General features: G+C 40.2%; 1 protein-coding gene across 2 annotated transcripts in view; it reads right to left on the bottom strand.

Annotated features, from left to right (window-relative positions):
- The window catches only part of CRIM1 (cysteine rich transmembrane BMP regulator 1), a gene marked incomplete at its 5' end in the record, with an annotated part of 206,515 nt that overhangs the window by 49,248 nt on the left and 139,558 nt on the right, over positions 1-17,709 (bottom strand). For both annotated transcript variants that reach the window (XM_082671722.1, XM_082671723.1), the window contains one exon: positions 2,189-2,317. In XM_082671722.1, the coding sequence (XP_082527848.1) occupies positions 2,189-2,317 (129 nt within the window). The remainder of the gene's footprint in view (positions 1-2,188; positions 2,318-17,709) is intronic.

Below are 17,709 nucleotides of genomic sequence, written 5' to 3'. Positions count from 1 at the left end.
TGTGCCCATGTGGCCAAAAGTTCATAATAACAAAGCCCAGGTGAAGATGGTAGGCAGGGTGACTAGGTACAATGAAATCTATATTTTTAGACTTCAAAAAGTTCAGGAAAAAAAAATAGGTATGCTCCCATGATCAGAAAGGATGTACAGCTCAAGAGATACGAGAAGGATTAAAATATAAACTCTTTGTGATACAATCACCAATTATCTTGGTGTCAAAAAAATCAAAGTTGACCATTTAAGCCAACAAATATGGCTGCCAAAGCAGCTCCCTAGTAAACTTGGCTTTCCAAAGGGAGGTATAAAAGGCAGATAGGTGTATAACAGGGACTGGTCCTCCTCTGAACAGAAACAAGTGTAGGAAGGCAGACAGTCCCCGATGGGTGGAGGCTCATGGGAAATTTAAAGGTGTAAACAACGATCATCACAACAACAGTTTGATAACCTCCGTTTCAGCACCAAGTCCATCCCACAGACAGTGTGATGGTAACAAGTAACTGAGGAAATCGAATTATGCAACTCCTACTTAGTATCTGTCTTCACCGAAAATATTCTTACAAAAGAAAGCATTGAATGATTAAGGTGAAGAGGAATACAGAGCCCAAGAAAACTGATAAATCAGAAAGTGATCATCTCTCTACATTAAGGAATTCTAACTCTCTGAGTCCAGGGTAATCATACCCAGAGGCTCATGGAGAACCTGCTGATTATAGAAGCACTGTCCATATTTGGAGACATCAGAGGGAATGGAAAGAGATTTCAGAAAACTAAAAGAGGCCAAATGTCATTTCAAAAGGGACAAAGGATTCTAGCACTACAGGAACTAAGCCTGACATTCACAACTGAAAATTCTGCAGAAGGAATGGTTAAACACGGGATATACGACATTTAGGAAAGAAAGCAGTGAATACCAGGAGCCAGTATAGGTTCATGAAAAACAACCCATACCCTACTAACTGCGTTTTATGTTTAAAGTAGGGTTTCCAGCAAAGGAATGTTGTAAATAGAATGTATTTTGATTTCAGATAAGATACAGATCAAGAGTTTCAAGATTTCCTTGTGGAGATGGAGCTGATATGTCGTCAGCTGAATAACTCCATAGAAGAAGTGAGGATTACGTTCAAAGTCATTTTGCAGGAAGGCCTTCAGTGCTAACAGGGCTCTCTCCTTGGTTCTATACAATTTAATTTATTTTAGTGCAATGATTTAGATGAGGACATGTAAGTTATGCTTATTTGATATAAGCTGGGAGGCATAGATAAAGTATGAGGTCACATCATCAAGATTCAAAAATATCCCAACTAGTTGGTAAACGGTTGAAAACTCTCAGGGTAATTTCTGGTTAAATTTGGCCCTGCATTTATATCATTAAAAAAAAAAATCAAACGCTCAAACACAGAACAAATGAGAATCACCTATGTGCCTCTGATGTAAAAAGTACCAACTGGTTCTAGTTGCTTATAACCTCAGTGTTAGCCAACAGTGTATAATCCAAAGAGCAAATGCTCACTTAGACCACACAATAGCACTGCAGTGATCAGACCAAATTCTGCAATACTCTGTTTCTAGGCCACACATTTACATAAGGGTCAAGAAAGTTCTAGAAACTATGTCACCTGGGGAATGACTAAAGATGTTTATTCTGGTAGAAGAATTAGAGGAATTCAAAATCGTTTTAAACATGAAGGGCAATTTTTTTTTCCGGTAAGAAATGCAATATACTGTATCACATTTCAGAGATCATGGCCTGGCGACATGATCGGAATCTACGTGGAAGAGAGCTGGGATCGAGAAAGCGGAGCACATTCTAAAGACTATGGCTGCCACACATGGAATGTGACACCTCTGTGTGAGTGACCTCCTTGTCACTGATGACCCCGGCAAGGGCAGTACTGAGAGCTCCCTGGGTGTTTGGAAACATGTGCTCCAGAGTTCCCAGGGCTTCACCCATGACGCAGCCAGACATCAAGGAGTATCTGAACATAATGAAATGAGGGCAAAAACCGGAATAAAGGAGCAGCTCTTTTTCTCCAAATGACCATGTGTTTATGTTAAATACACTTTTTTTTTCCTTCTTTCAGGTTGCTAAGGGAATGTCATGAATAGGAATGAAAGAAAAGATATTCAATCACACAATATGCTTTGACAATATTAGGCTCTGAAAAAACACAGTCTTCCGTGTACTCACTGTTTTTGCACTGACAAGTTCGACAACCATTGTGATCAAGTTTGAAACCATAAATGCAGTCCTTCTCTGTCAGGGTGCAGTTTGATGACTCTCCACACGCAGGTGGATCAATTGTGATGTAGGTTGGTTCTAATAATAAAGAGAGAAAAAAAAATCAATGAAACATATGATTACCTCTTAGATGCTATTCAATCTTTGAAATCCCACACTATGGTAAGTCACAGGAAAAAACCTAATCAGTAATCTTCATCAAATCCTAGACTTTTATACTTTCATAATGTTGTTAGCCCCTGAAAAAGAAATATTTTTATTTAAACTTTTGAAAATCCAGATGCTCTATTTCTTTACATTTGAGCAATTTATGCATTTTTGGGTACCCTCACCACTACAAAAGCAGACAAGAAAGGTTAAAATGAATTTAAATCGTTATTCTTCTATTTCCTCCTGATGTTTTCTGAGTTTATTTTTTATAACAATCAGGAAACAGCTTCCAGCTGTCAATTATCTCACTCTCCATTTTGCAATACTTCTGAAATCTATGAGCGACTTTTCAAGTTAATAAATCAGATATGTTTCTGAGCCTTTAAAACATCTGAATTTCTTTGACCTTTTATGTGACACTCTCAATTATTACAGATGACATGACAGATCACATCATCTATAGGAGTTTATACTCAGGGCTTCAGGGAGTGGGGGAGGCAGACACAAGCATTCGGGAGGAAGAGAGAGCAGCCACCCTGAGATGAGATGCACAGAAGAAACCAAGGCCGGAGGTGATTTTGACCTTCACTGCCATGTTACTAATGAGGAATTGTTCTGGCCTAGAGATTACTGTTACTAAACAGTAATCACACACTTACGTGAAGTGTATTATGCGTCTATATAACATCTGAAGTGCTCTTCATAAATGCCTTCAAGTTTTGGATCACAATCGGAAAGAGACGGGTGCTGTCATTATCCCTATTTTACGGATGAGGAAATCCAGCATACTGACTTGTCCAAGGTCACAGGGTTTAGTAAGTGGTGGACCCCAGATTCAAACGAGGTGTTCTGGCTCTAGGGTCACACTCTCAGCTTCTATGCAATACAAAGCGCATTGTAATGGTACCTGTTTTGCAGTGATTGATAAGGGACAGTTTATACAATGTCAGACTGTGGAGAGAGTGTTGTCAAAGGGAACAAGGACAGTGACGTATTTACGTAGCCTCTTTTCAACCCAAAGATACTATGAACTTCTTCAGAGTAAGCTGGTTCTCACAATATCTTTGTGAAGTGCTAAGTACAGAATGTCTCTACCTATGTTTTCACAAATGGAAAACATGAGGTGCAGAGAGGGTAAGTGGCTTATCTAAGTTTACATAGCAACCCAGTAGCAGGCTGGGAACAGAACAGAACAGAGGTGCCTGACCTCCTGTCCAACACTCTATCCATTAGTCCACACTGTCTTCTCAAGTTTCACCTCCCGTTACCATGGAAGAGAGACCAAAAATAAGTGTTTTAGGTGCCACTGATAAGATCAAGAGTTCTACATTTTTATCCACCTGCTAAAAGAGGCCAGTGATTCAACTCTTCACAGGTAGTGAGCAACTAGGACTTGTTAAAGAGATGCTTTCATCAGCATTCTCCCAGTGAGAGTACGTATGAAGACGGTGTAGCACATTCTCTATTTTTATTACAGCACAGTTGGCAGAACATCTCCCTGAAATTTTTATCTAAGATTTCCACTGCTGTGAAATTTCTAATTTCTTTCAACGACTAAAGTATCCTTTCTGACAGGTAACTGTAAACATCAAAAAGTGGTTTAGTTTTAGTCAAGTTTTAAGACTTAGTGAATTAAATACAGTAGTGCTGCTTTCCTCCATTCTCTTAAAATTTACTGTAAATATCAGCGGGTTTTAAACCTACAGTCTTTCCTTTATCACTACTCTTGTTACACATCCAAGATAATAATTGTTTCAGCCTTTAGCCATAAGACTGTGGAGGTTTCATCAAAATTATTCTAACCACAAATACAAGATAGAGCAGGGGACCTGGCTCGTGTCTCAGTAAACCATACCACAGATGATCCCATCGAAGGAGGAGTTAGGTCTACGTTCCAGAGAGTTAATAGCAAGGATCAGGGAAGGATTCTAAACTCTTTGTCCAGTGCTTTAGTGCATGGCTTACGGGCAAGGAAATGTCTTGGGCACATCTACGCAGACCCAAAGCTTGTATTCTTTACTGACATTTAAGTTTATGAGAAACTTTTGCCTTCAGAAAGTATACGATGGAAAAATATATATCTCGGCAGATGACACTGAAAATGCATAATAATCACAGGGCAGTATGGGATTTTATTTTCAGTGAATTTTAGGGATTTGTTAAGATAATCAATGGTGATGTGCATGCTATTTTTGGTACATATTATGATTAATGGATGGGATTAGGATTGTGCTCTGTGGCTAGAAAGTAAAAAAAACAAAAAAATTGGGTTGTTTGAGGATCAGAACCACAATACTGACAGTCCCACCCTTTATCCAAATGACTGTATCCGCTAGGTAGCCAGCTCCAGGGGTACGTCAAGCACACATTTCTTTAGCAGAAGAAATATGTTCAACATGTTTCCCTGTAACATTCAGGATAACAGCTTGAGCTAAGTTTAACAAATGGGAAAAAAAATGCATAGAAGGGCTATTTAAGTAGGTGCTGGTTCTACAACGCTGTGTTGTAAATATTTTAGGTAAAACAAGTCCTCCTGGATGTCTTCCAGGCCTCAGATGACGTGGCAGAATGCAAAGAAGCCAAACATTATTCTGTGCCTCTAAAATTAATATTTCCCCATTCATCGATGATGTACATTAGAGGGAAGAAACCGGAAAGTATGTAAGTTTCAAAATCTGACTCCCTCAATACTTATTAAAATAAAACACAGAAAAACTCAACAAAACCAATTTACTCTAAAGCTATTCAACTGCCCCTCAATAGATTAGGCTGAACACAACACTCATCGTGATACATTAAATGTAGACAGAAGTCTAAATTATTTTTAAAAAGCATTTTAACACTAGTCATCTCACTTTATTATGTTAAATAAGTATTCTTTTCCTTTTCAAATACAAAGTGGAACAAATTTTAAAAACTTTTTTTTTTTTTTTTTTGCAGTACGCGGGCCTCTCACTGTTGTGACCTCTCCCGTTGCAGAGCACAGGCTCCGGACGCACAAGCTCAGCGGCCATGGCTCATGGGCCCAGCCGCTCCGCGGCATGTGGGATCTTCCTGGACCGGGGCACGAACCCATGTCCCCTGCATTGGCAGGCGGACTCTCAACCACTGCGCTACCAGGGAAGCCCAGAAACTTTTTAAGGATAGTGGAGCATGTGTTTGGGGTACTTACTGCTGTTATCCTCTGTCGCTGGAGTAACTGCTGATTTGTAACAGACACATATGCAGGCAACTAGCTGTCTCCTAACATTTTATCTAAAGTCATACATTATGCACTATTCCCTTTCATCATTCTCTCAACATTTTAGTGCTCAGTTTCCTACCATGTGAGGCCATCTCTATTTTAGAATTCTGTAAACTATAAATTGTTTAGCAAAAACACTGACATTATCATAAACGGATCTGAGAATCCGCTTTCAGTCCAGTATATTAATATGTAATCTCAGAACTGGTCCTGTTACTAACATCAGGGCAGTCTTTTGAGAATGAAGTGCTGTGAGTCTACTGAAATTCAATTTCTTATTCTACATAATGAACACCAAAGTGAGACACACTTGATACCATCCTGAATGAGAGTATTTCAAATCAACATTGCATTTACAGTCCTTAGAGAATAACCAAGAGCTGGTTAGACTTTCTGCAGTTTCTATACAAGGAAGTTCTTGGTGGGGGAAGAGGTAAGTTTGAAGAGTCCAGAATCATGGTATCACAGTATGATTGTTTCTAATCCAAATAAGTAAAGGAGCTTGAGGAAGTGTTAGTGAAATCTGCGAAACGTGCACTGTGCTTGTTAGAGCAGCCTGAAATTTGCGTATTGGGAATTGTTATTATCCCCCACATTCTTTAGTTTATGCCACAGTGCTCTGAATATGGAATATATCCTGATGGGTCTTGGCCTGAAGACCAGATGATCCTCATTTAAATCCCACTTTTCTGTGCTCTTAGATTACACGGGGGTACAATACTGACATGACATGCTAGAGAGTACATGCTCCTCTAGAAGGATGACGGCGATGCCATGTCCTTGGAGAGTTTGGTGATTATCAGTTGAACAGAGGTCCTGCTAAGACTTTTGGAAACAAATGCATCTGCCTGTTGCTGGAAGCAAAGAAAATGGTCTCCTTTTAAATTGGTTGGGCAGATATGCGTTAGTGGGCCTCTTTCAGAAGAGAGAAATGGTCTTGGATCTCCTTGTTTAGGAGAATGAGAAAATGCTTGCACAAGGATGGATTTGGCGAGGGGAAATTCAATGAAGTACTGCTTACAGTATCACCCTGAAATTCCATCTCATCTTGTATTGAATCAGCTGAGGAATTAAAGAAATACCTTAATGTCCTCCAAAGGAAGAAGGCTTGAAACAGCAGGAATTCATTGTCTTTGGCTACAACTATTTCTAAAGGGAACCCTGGAACCGCTTCTTTGTGGAGAAGAATTCTAGAAATATTTTCTGAGCCTAGAAGCAATAAAGAACAAAAACGGGTGTTTGTTATGTCTATATCCATTTGCTGTTTCCTACCCTGCATCTGGGTGGGAATCTCTACTTTCCTCCACCTGTCCTTTTCCTGAATGATTTTTAAAGACTTTCCAAGTACCTTATACTCTCCGGAAGAGCTATTTTTACAAGAACCCTTGGGATTGTGTCAGGAATGCAGATGTTCAGCACCAATTCTTATCCCAAGTCTTAGAAAACAAAATTCTGGAAAAAAACTATTATAACTTGCAGTAACATAAGCAAACACATATTGGCTCTTTATTTTATGTTTAATTAAAATTAGGGATGGATATTTCTTTCACATTCTAGGAAGCCCAACAAACCCCTTATCAGTAAAAACATTTCCAGGAAAACATTCACGTTTTTCAAGATTTAGAGAACCTCAGACACTAAGTTTCTGAAGAACACCACCAATATTCTACACTGATGTTCAAGTATTTTCTAGAAGCAATTTTATCTGCTTACTGGGGATATTAAGGCACTGTGATCACAATTAATTTGGTCAAGAGTATAAAGTTGAAATGAAAATCATTATTTTAACTCCAAGGCCACATCACTAGACCATAAGGTAACATACATTTCATTATTCAGGGGGTATAAATGTGTTAAGCAAATCTAAGCTCTATACTTTCTTGCTTTTTGTTATTTTACTTTATGGAAAATTTTCCAAAAAGAGGAAAGGAAAGTAAGAAGTTGAAACTCCAATTCAACCTTTTAAGGTGTTGACTTAAAGTTTTAGTATCAGTCCTGTCATCATCATATTGGATATTTCAACATGTTTGGGACAACAACAGAACAAAAAAGAATGTATTTTGACTACCAGTTATTTAAAAATGTGTAATAATAATGTTAATTTGCTTCTAAAACAATGTATATAATCACTGATTTTTATTTTTCAGATATAGCTTAAATGAAAATGTTAATAAATGCTTTTTGGTGTCTAATCTGTATTACTCCACCGAACTCCTCGTTTTGAATTAATACATACAAGGTTCTTCTCATTACCTTGATTACTATGAGCTGTTTATCTTGCAAATAATACTAATCATCTCCATTGACAAATATGTGAAGCACTCTTTCTGATTAGCAACCCTGGGAAGGCTGACAGCCAACTAGTAGCTCCTGAGTATGGGTGGGTGACTCTGGAAAAGTACACTCGTGTAAGGCATACAGAGCCACCGTGCTTAGGACTGTCTGCAGCACTGACTCTGTTAGGAGGGTAATCATTAGCTCTGGTTTCAGACCTCAATCGTCTCTAGGAGTACTGCTGCCTCCCCGTGCTGTGCTCTGGGTGAATGGCACGTCTGGAGGGCCTGGCTGTGGGCAGCAGCTGTCTGCCAGCACCCTAGATTCCTACGAATCGTACAAGTGCATGCACGCGCACACAGACACCCACAAACCAAGGGAAGTTTTTCTGGAAAAATCTCTCTATAGGCAAATTTCTAGAAAGCATAGTGGTTTTTTTTTTATGGCAGATATGTTCTTAAATTTCTTTTATAAGTTAAAAAAAATTCATATGGAAGTAATAAGATAAACGAAGCTAATTCCTATCTGTCTCTTATTACTTCTCCTTTTGGGATTTATTAATGGTTCGCATACTTCACGTAGCTTTTCTGTGTAAATTCGCAAGCCTGCTTATTTGATTGCGAGAAACAAAGATGAACAATTATGTTGTCTTTTCAGACCTAATTCAGGCACTCTCTTCCTTAAGATTTCTTGGGTGGGGGTGGGGGTAGGGGGAATGGCTGGACTTGGTTAAGCAATGTGAGTACCTAATAAGTGGGAAAATTCCAAAGCTTCACTTGGTTTATATGGCTAAATATATCAGGCCTCCTTATAGCCCTACAATTACTGGTAGCCTGTCCAGGGCCATAAAACTGGAGATAAAGTTGGCCAAGACAGAACCAAAGGAGATAACTTATCTGTTTTACTGTGTCTTCGTATGTCATTCTGTTACCACAGTTGCTTTTCAAATGTGACCATAACTAGTCAGAAAACCATTCAAATAAATCAGCAAATTGTTAACATAATTGCAGCCTAGGAAAAGGTAAAGATGAAATGTTCCCAAATGAAGCTAGAGGGAAAACTCTATTAATGTAGACAATAAGAAAAAAAAAGTTGAGGATACAAAAATTCCCTAATCTGGAAGTGGGAATTTCCATGGGGTATGAATGTGTATTTAAGAAAGTCTCATGGAGTCATGGAAAAAAATCTCCTGCAGTTGGAATTTTCAAATTCTTCCAGCCACTGCACATTTATCCTTTTTTTCCTTTGTATATATTTCTCATAACAACACCTACATCCTTGTAATTTCTAAAGTACTTATCTCAGAGCAGTTTCTTTATTTTAAAATGAATGGTGTGAAAATGTTCCCAAGACTTGTATTATTTTATGGGCAGATAGAGAAGCAATATATTTACTTTAGGCCTATTTATTAACTTTGTATGCTTTTCCAAGGAATCTTGGCTGTCGGTCATATTTTTCTTCCTTTACCAATCTCATGTTTAATAGGAAAAGACAGTACTACGATTATGTGATTATTAAAAGACCACAAAAAGAAAAATTAAAAAAAAATTTTTAACAGAGAATGGTGTATCTTTTTCCAGGAATTCAGCTTGAGAGAGCTCACAAAATGACTGGATTCCAAGAATAATCTGGACCTTTTATACTTGTCTTATATTTTATCCTTATATTATTGTTATTGTTTATTCTCACAGAGACTACATCTTGGTAACCTTTAACTGGGAAGAATGCGCCATATTTATAAGTACATGTGTATATGTGTATCTGCACATTCTAATAGCTATATTCGGCTGGGAGAGGGGTGTCAGATGGTCAGAATTCTGTTATTTCAACCTGCCGCTCTGCGAAATGGCTGACGACCAGCGGGGAAGGATCTTCACATTAGGGGCAATGGTTTGTTCACTGTTTACAACTTCAGCATCTAGCACAGTACTTGGCCCACTGTAGCACTTAATGAATGAACAAAGAGGACAAAAGGACACTTGAGAACTGAAATTCAGGACACATTTTTTTAGAAAGAGCCCCACTCAATATTGTCCCCAACAGGCCGAATCTATAATTTCCTAACTTTTGTAGGATTGGACAGTACGTTCCTTAGGGTCTTCGTCAAGGCAGAAGTCCCTTGCACATAGTAGGTACCCAATAAATGAGCTCCACTGAAGTAGTAAGCTAGATTTAGAAGGCTGTTGTGAACCTGACACACTAGTAACAGTGAAAACTAAATGCAAGTCCCCAAACCCAAACAGTCTAAAACGAGGTACTCAGTAGCCTATGAAATGGTTAAACTATGATCTGCACTTCTGGCCTAACAAGGCACAAAAGTACACAGAGCACTGTGGAAGGCCTTCCTTCAAAATTCTTAACATAAAATCTGACACCCCAGATTTCAATTACCTGGGTAATCCATTTCTGTGACTACCTCACTCCTTGATGGTGCCAAATAAATAAAGTGTTATTAAAATAGTCCTGAAAATAACCGGGCACTCACTCAACTCGGCAGCTCATCTCGTACTGGATGAAGGATGGGTGCTTGTGCCGAAGGCCCAGCAAATCTGCCTGCTGATTAAGCAACGACCGGCAGGAATCAGAGTGAGACAGGGGAAGCGTGTGGATCAGAAGGCACAAGTGTTGATGACGGTCTATCTCGGTGCTGGGCACACTCAGTGGAGACCTGACTACCACTGCTCAGGGCCTGCAGCCTGGCTGGGTGTGAATGAGGCTGGGCCCACTGCAAGCGTGAGGACAGAGACATCTGGGGAGACAGCTCAGCGCTCTCGGGTGGAGCTGTTTCCCCAGGTGGGAGAGGCAGGAACGGACAAGGGGAAGCAGGCTTTCCAAGAGGTCAAACAGCAAGGTCAAAATTCCAGGCCGAGGTTCAGGGAAAACCCGGATCAAAGGCTGGGTCACAAAAGACAAAAATAACAGTAACTGGGGTCTCAGTAATGAGAATGGAGCCAGGAGCAAGAAAAGCCTTGAATCTGAGCCACGACGATCAAATACTTTGATATTCACTGACTTATTTTCTTCACCCTCTCCCTTCTTACGATAAGGTTCTAGAGAAGTAATGCCAAGGACACGGACTTGGGGTTAGAAGACTGAGCTTGAGTCCCTGTTCTTTCATTATCTTACACATGATGCTGAACCTCTTTGGGCTTCTATAAAGTGGGAATTCCCACTATTCCTACCTCACAAGATCATCGTAAGACTCAAATAAGATCGTAAAGAGGGGACTGTTCCATAAACTCGAAGTGTTAACAGAATGTTACTTGTTGCTATAATTAATGTTGAAATGACTATCCTGCCTGCTTAGAGCTAGAACTGGTCTCAGATGATGGCTCAGTAAATGAATTATGAGTCCTTTTGCAAGCCTCAAATGTTCAGCTGATAAATGCTCTGACAACTGGCTTGGCATTCTGAATCCCGTCCATTGTAACTTACGCATCATTTCTATCTCCACTGATAACATGAAAAGCATCTGGGGTGTGGGTGGGTCCATGACATCCTTTTATATGGTCTGGTAAGCTTTGGAGGGTGTTAGTGACTGGCCACTGGCGCCTTTCACATCTGCTGAGTTGCAGTCTGAATATCATTGTTTCGACTTTTGACTGTGTCCATGGTGTCTCGAAGAGAAGAGAAATCTCTTCATAATCAGCTTATCCAGTGTGAGTTGAAACAATGCTTCTGTGTGCCTGGCTGACCCCATGCTTCCTCTCTCATGATGGGTGCCTTGCTCATCTTCGAAGATGAGGGCAAATTCATCACAGTACAATTTATACTGTTTTGGTAGTTTTGCCAGTAGTTCTGCCATCCTCAAGCTGAAAGAGGATATGGAAAATCCATCTCTAAAAGATGTCTTTGATCAGCAAATCTTAGTTTCAGTAAGTCAGTGATATGAAACTTATGTCAACAATGAGATAATTCAACCAGTACTTTCTTAACAATAATACTGGTGGGGGTGGTCATGTTTGAAACAATAATGTCCTCAGTGTCTCTGTCACAGCACTGCCGAACACCCCTATTGCTTTCATCTGGTCTAAGATCTCCATGGAATCTTTTTAAAACTTGGTTCCCAGAAAGCATGAGAGAGTCACAGTCTTGAAAAGATCTAAGCTTGCTGCCCTCTTTCAATACGCAAGGCCTGAGGCCGGCCCAAACTGACAGTTGATTATCTCCGAACATTTTTTTAGTTTCATGAACAAAATAGAGACTCCCTGAACTGCTTTAAAATGTGAGCTGATTTGCAGGGCAATAGCTTTCCAATTAAGCTGAAAAAGAACACCATTTTGTGTTGTCCTTCAAATGCCCAAACTACGGGTGGCAGGACCATAGTGCAAGGCACCGGCGCAGGGGCACCGAATACATAAACAAGCATTAAATATACTTTGCTGGATTCCAAAGCAGACCCAAGGCCGTCTCAAATTATATATGTATACGTTTTTAAAGTGAGGAGATGAGGACCAAGGTAACTTTTAAGTAGAAAGAATACGTTGCAGCCAGGAATGAGGTCGGCACACAGGGTGCACGCTGTGAGGTCCTGCCTGGTTGGGGACGTGGCTTACAGACTCATCTCTCAGTTTGCTCTAGCAGCCAAGGGGAAAAATCAAACCCAGAGCGCCACATGACTCTCAGGGTCCCCAAGGACCAAGCACTTGTTGGTCTTAGAATGTTCTTGGGGATTCTTAGTCTCGGTTCATGATGCTGCAGAATGAGAGCTGGAGCCTTGAACCGAATCTTATTTTCGACTGGCAGCGAGTATTAAATTCTGTGGTCTCCAATGGTCTGGATCCCTGAATTGGGCTCTGTTTCAAACGAATGTGATAAATCCAGCTTCTCTTAGATGTGAAAGTAAAATTCACTGGCTGTGTAAACAGGTATCCTGTAGACATACATGGCAAGTGAAAACTTGGTCAAACGGCTAATAATTCAACTCGAACTGAAAAATGTGTAAAACGCAATGCATCACTATCCTCTCATGTTTCGAACAAATTTCAAAAAAGTTCTAACTGTTCATTATTGCTTGTCCCATATCAAATTGGGATTAAACTGATGGTATGACCCCAGACCAAGATCTGGCCCTGCCGAGCCCCCGGGTAACAGATTTCCCAACCTGCGTGATGATGGATAGTGAGCATTTCGGGAGTCTCAACTGCAGAGGATAACAGGTGGGTACGATCCAGCTCCCTGACACCTCAGCAGCCACCTGTGACGGGACATCCATCAATGGGCAAGGGATGTTCTTCAGTAGACATTTTCATTCCTTCGCTCTGCCCTGTTATTTTACAACAATATTGCAGCAGATATTTTATCTTCAACAATCCGCCAGACACAGCACAGAAAATACTTCAATAGGGCCTTTAAAAACAGTTCACTGGGTTGCTCACCATCTCTAATACTAACCCTCATGTATTAAACAATGTGAAATCATTTTGCTCATTTAAGGTTAAGACTATAAAATGAGACAGTTTAAAATGGTACAATCAGAAGTGGAATTCGAGAACTAAAATATTAGAAATAAATTATATTGGAATCACCACCACTTTTTTTTTTTTTTTGCGGTACGTGGGCCTCTCACTGTTGTGCCCTCTCCCGCTGCGGAGCACAGGCTCCGGACACGCAGGCTCAGCAGCCATGGCTCACGGGCCACCCGCTCCGCGGCATGTGGGATCTTCCCGGACCGGGGCACGAACCCGTGTCCCATGCATCGGCAGGCGGACTCTCAACCACTGCGCCACCAGGGAAGCCCTCACCACCACTTTTAAAATAGTTATTTCTAGAGGGAAATTATTTTAGTCTAATTTATTTGAAAATAAGTTTGAATGGAACATCTGCAATTCTACAAAAAGTTGTAATATAATAGATGACCATTTAAATATATGCCTCTAGTCCCTAGAAGTCATACAAATACTATGTGGTAAGTGAACTGATTTTTTTTTCCAATAAACACACCAGGAATTGCACTTACAAATAAGTGTTACTGCTAAAAGCACTCACTTTTGTGGGCTATATGCTTGTGCTAAAATGCTGTTCATGTTAAAATTCTATTTGAAACTTCTCTTCAGAATCTCTTTCAGAGGAAATTACTGTGTCATAGAAGACAGAGTGCTTTTACTTCACTGTCACTTTTTGCTTCTTCTGAGAAGTTTTACCCAGCTAGATCACCCAGCCTTTCCACCAGACTTAGATGTGAATGACTTTGACTATTTCCTAGAGTCTAATAAACCTTTAAAGTCAGAGGTTTACAAAGCTAAGAATTTTCAAAAGGATGTGCGTGAGGCAAGCTGCAATGTCAGTTTCAACAGAGAAGTACCAAAAATATTCTGAACGACGGTATTCTTGCAATAGCTGTACAGTTCCCATATAACTATTTTGAAAGGAAAAACACTTCACTTGGATATGTAAGGCTTGGTTATGTTTAAAAGTAATTTCATTATGTTAAAAATAATTTCACTACTTTATAGTTGGACCTTGCATTGATGGGAACAAATAAACAAGCTTCATATAAAAAGTGCTGTCAAGTGCTTTAAATACAGGTGTGCTGAGACCTATCCATTCCTTAGAATTGAGGCAAACAGTGGAAGGAGATGAAGATGAGGATTTTAAAGTAAGACGGTCTAATAAGCCATGGCTAGTAAAGCAGGACATCTCTCAAAACGTAGACAATGTGATTACCAGTTAAAATGCTAAATTCTATTAGGTTGACAAAAGTTAAAAGGAAACCAATTCTGCTACTTCTGGTCAATGGTTGTACCCTAAAGAAAATGGAATCTTTCTTTTTAATGTCCATAAGCCTTTTCTGAAGGGCATGTCTCTTAATAACCTTCATTAACTTCTGTTTGGTTGCCTAAGAGTTGTCTCTTATCCAAAAAAAGTTTAACACAGTCTCAGTAGAGATTGTGTTTATTTAAGCTTGTTGGAAAAACATTCCTATCATTTCAAGAATGACTAAATATTTTTCATTCACATAGCTGGCATTCCAGACTCTGTTTTCCTGCCTCTGTTGATTAGATGAAAATTAGCAGGCCCAAGTCTGAACTATTAGATTCGATTATGATCTTAGTAAGAAAATTATGAGACTCCTGGCAGTAATGCCCATTTAGGTATGGGAAGTAAACAGCAGAGGAAATAAAGAGGAACCTGCCCCTTGCAGGCCACTTCCACAGGGAAATACTTAATAGGTGGGACTGCCAAATGCCGGAAAATCACAGGCAAAGGTTTCTCTAATCAAGTGTTTCAGAATCAGCTCTGAACCATACCATTCTAATGTTATTTGAAATACCTAAAGATATTTTAAATCCCCAGAGAAAACAAAAATACTATGAAATTCATTCATGAACAATTTTGGATGCTTAGGTTAAAGGACACCTAGGTTGACACATGGTCATCTGCTATGCATTTGTTACCCCACATATGACCTTATTTGGACAAGCCAAAAAACACACTGTGCTATATTTTAATTTCCATTTATGGAACTAGTTTCCAGGACACTTAGAGTTAAAGGATGAAACATGCCTAACAGTCTTTGAAATATTATGAATATTTTATTATTCTTGGCCTACTAATAATAGCATGGTATATGGCACTGAAGCAGTACCACCCATAAACTGAGTTTTGATCCCTGTTACGTACCAGAACATTAATATCATGTGACCCTGTGGCATCTTTGACTTCACTGCCTCTGGGGTCAGCCAAACTATGTTTGATTCCTTGCCACAGAAGCAGTAGCTTAATCGTTTGAGATACTGTTTGGTGAGGAAGTATTATGGGCGGGGCTGGAAACATATTTTCTTGTTTCAAGGAATTCCCACCCAGATATGTGCCTGGTACAAACTTTTCCATCAGCCCAGGAGAAACCTCATTTGAAGGGTGGCTTGATTCAAACGATATCAGAATTTATGGAAAGAATATAGCGCTCCCATAAAATCAGTATTGATGATGAGGAGGACAGTCTATTTCACAGCTCAAAGACCTCCAGCCCTTTAGAGGACCGCAGCATATGATCTACTGGGTGAGCTGATGCTGAAGTGGCTCATTAAATCCACAAGGTCAAGAAATGCCTCATGTCCTCTCTTCAATACTGTCCCAGGTAGGACCAGGATTTCCCAAGTAAGGGATCCAAGACAGCTGGCTGGCAGGAAGATGGCTGATGGCACAGCTGTCACGTTCCATCCTAAGTCCAGAGAATTAGAAAGACTCCATGGACAGGGAGTCAATTTTTATTCCTCCACTCCAAGAGTTGGTTAAGTCCAGGTTAGCAGAATCACGAGGCCTGCCTGAAACTCAGCTCAGTTTCAGACAATAACTCTGCAAATAACTTTCATTTGAAGTTCTTATTATGGAAAAAATCTTTAAAATATTGAAGTAGATAGAATAATATGATGGACCCTCATATACCCGTTACTCAGCTGTGACAATCTACAAATAACTCTCTTATTTCCTGTGTGAATTTGGAAATAGATTTTGCTTTTGTTTCAGAGAAACGGAAATAGTACAAAGGAAAGTACCCATTGTGGTTGGAAAATACCCAACCACAAGCATGGAATTTATTTACTAGCAACTCAAATCCTAATATTGAATGCTAACTTGTAAAATATTACCGATGCTGTTTCTAGTTCTTGAAAAGTGATACTCTTGGCGTTGGCTCTGAAATCCCCAGGGTCATCAAAACCATCAACTCATCCCAGCTGGAGACTCTGCACATACTGGGCCTAAAGAACACTCAGGTCACAGTGGCCACCTGGGCAGGGTCCAGCCACAGCCCAAGATGAGACAGCAGATCAGATCTGACATCAAGACTAATCAGGGATGATGAAATTCTTATCTCCTGCATCAGGTGGAGATGGCCTCATAATTGTCCACATATCTTGCATTTTTCTTGTTGCGTCATCACGGTCATGTCATTACATCATGAAGCCAGTATTTCCCTCCCCAACACCTTATCTTACTTTTTTTTTTTTTTTTTTTGCGGTACACGGGCCTCTCACTGTTGTGGCCTCTCCCGTTGCGGAGCACAGGCTCCGGACGCGCAGGCTCAGCGGCCATGGCTCACGGGCCCAACCGCTCCGCGGCATGTGGGATCCTCCGGGACCAGGGCACGAACCCGTGTCCCCCGCATCGGCAAGCGGACTCCCAACCACTGCGCCACCAGGGAAGCCCCCTTATCTTACTTTTAATTACAAAACAAACGGATATTTTTTTTCATGGAAAATGGCACCCTGTCCTTAGGGTCCCTCTGACATTAAGAATCAACTTAGACAGGATTTACACCTGGCATTACTGGGAAATCAACTAGCAAATTATTCTCAATATCTAACTGTGATATTAAAAAAAAAAAAAGTCTAGCTGAAAACAAGGCAGTGGCACTTATACACTCTCAGCGCAGGTCTTAAAAGCAGTACATTAAATGTGACAGTGAGCATTAGCCTTGGAGGGTCTGGAGAAGGCCCACTTTAATTCTGTGATTCTGGACTTCAGGGGCTGAACTGAGAGAGGATAAACCACAGTTTACAAACCAGTCTTGGAAGGCTACCCCTGGGTGGGAGTCGAGAGCTACGTGCTCAATCAGGAGGGTGAGCAGTCAATCTGAAGCTAACTGGTCCAACTCACCTGTAGGCGTCTGGACCCACCGTGTGCCAAACATACTTCGTGTAACACTCTGCTTTCTGTTCTCAAAGTGCATTTTCAAATAGAAGCATTTATACATTAATCTTTCTTCAGTTCACCAGAGGTCAGCATCTGACCCCTTTCACAGCGTTGGTTAAGGAAACCCTCTATCAGGGTCTGTTGTCTTATTCCAGTCTTTCCCCCT

Source organism: Grampus griseus, assembly GCF_964374135.1.
Source record: "Grampus griseus genome assembly, chromosome: 15".
Lineage (NCBI taxonomy): Eukaryota > Metazoa > Chordata > Mammalia > Artiodactyla > Delphinidae > Grampus > Grampus griseus.
The sequence above is the reverse complement of the archived record's forward strand: the minus strand, read 5'-3'. Positions and strand labels throughout refer to the sequence as shown.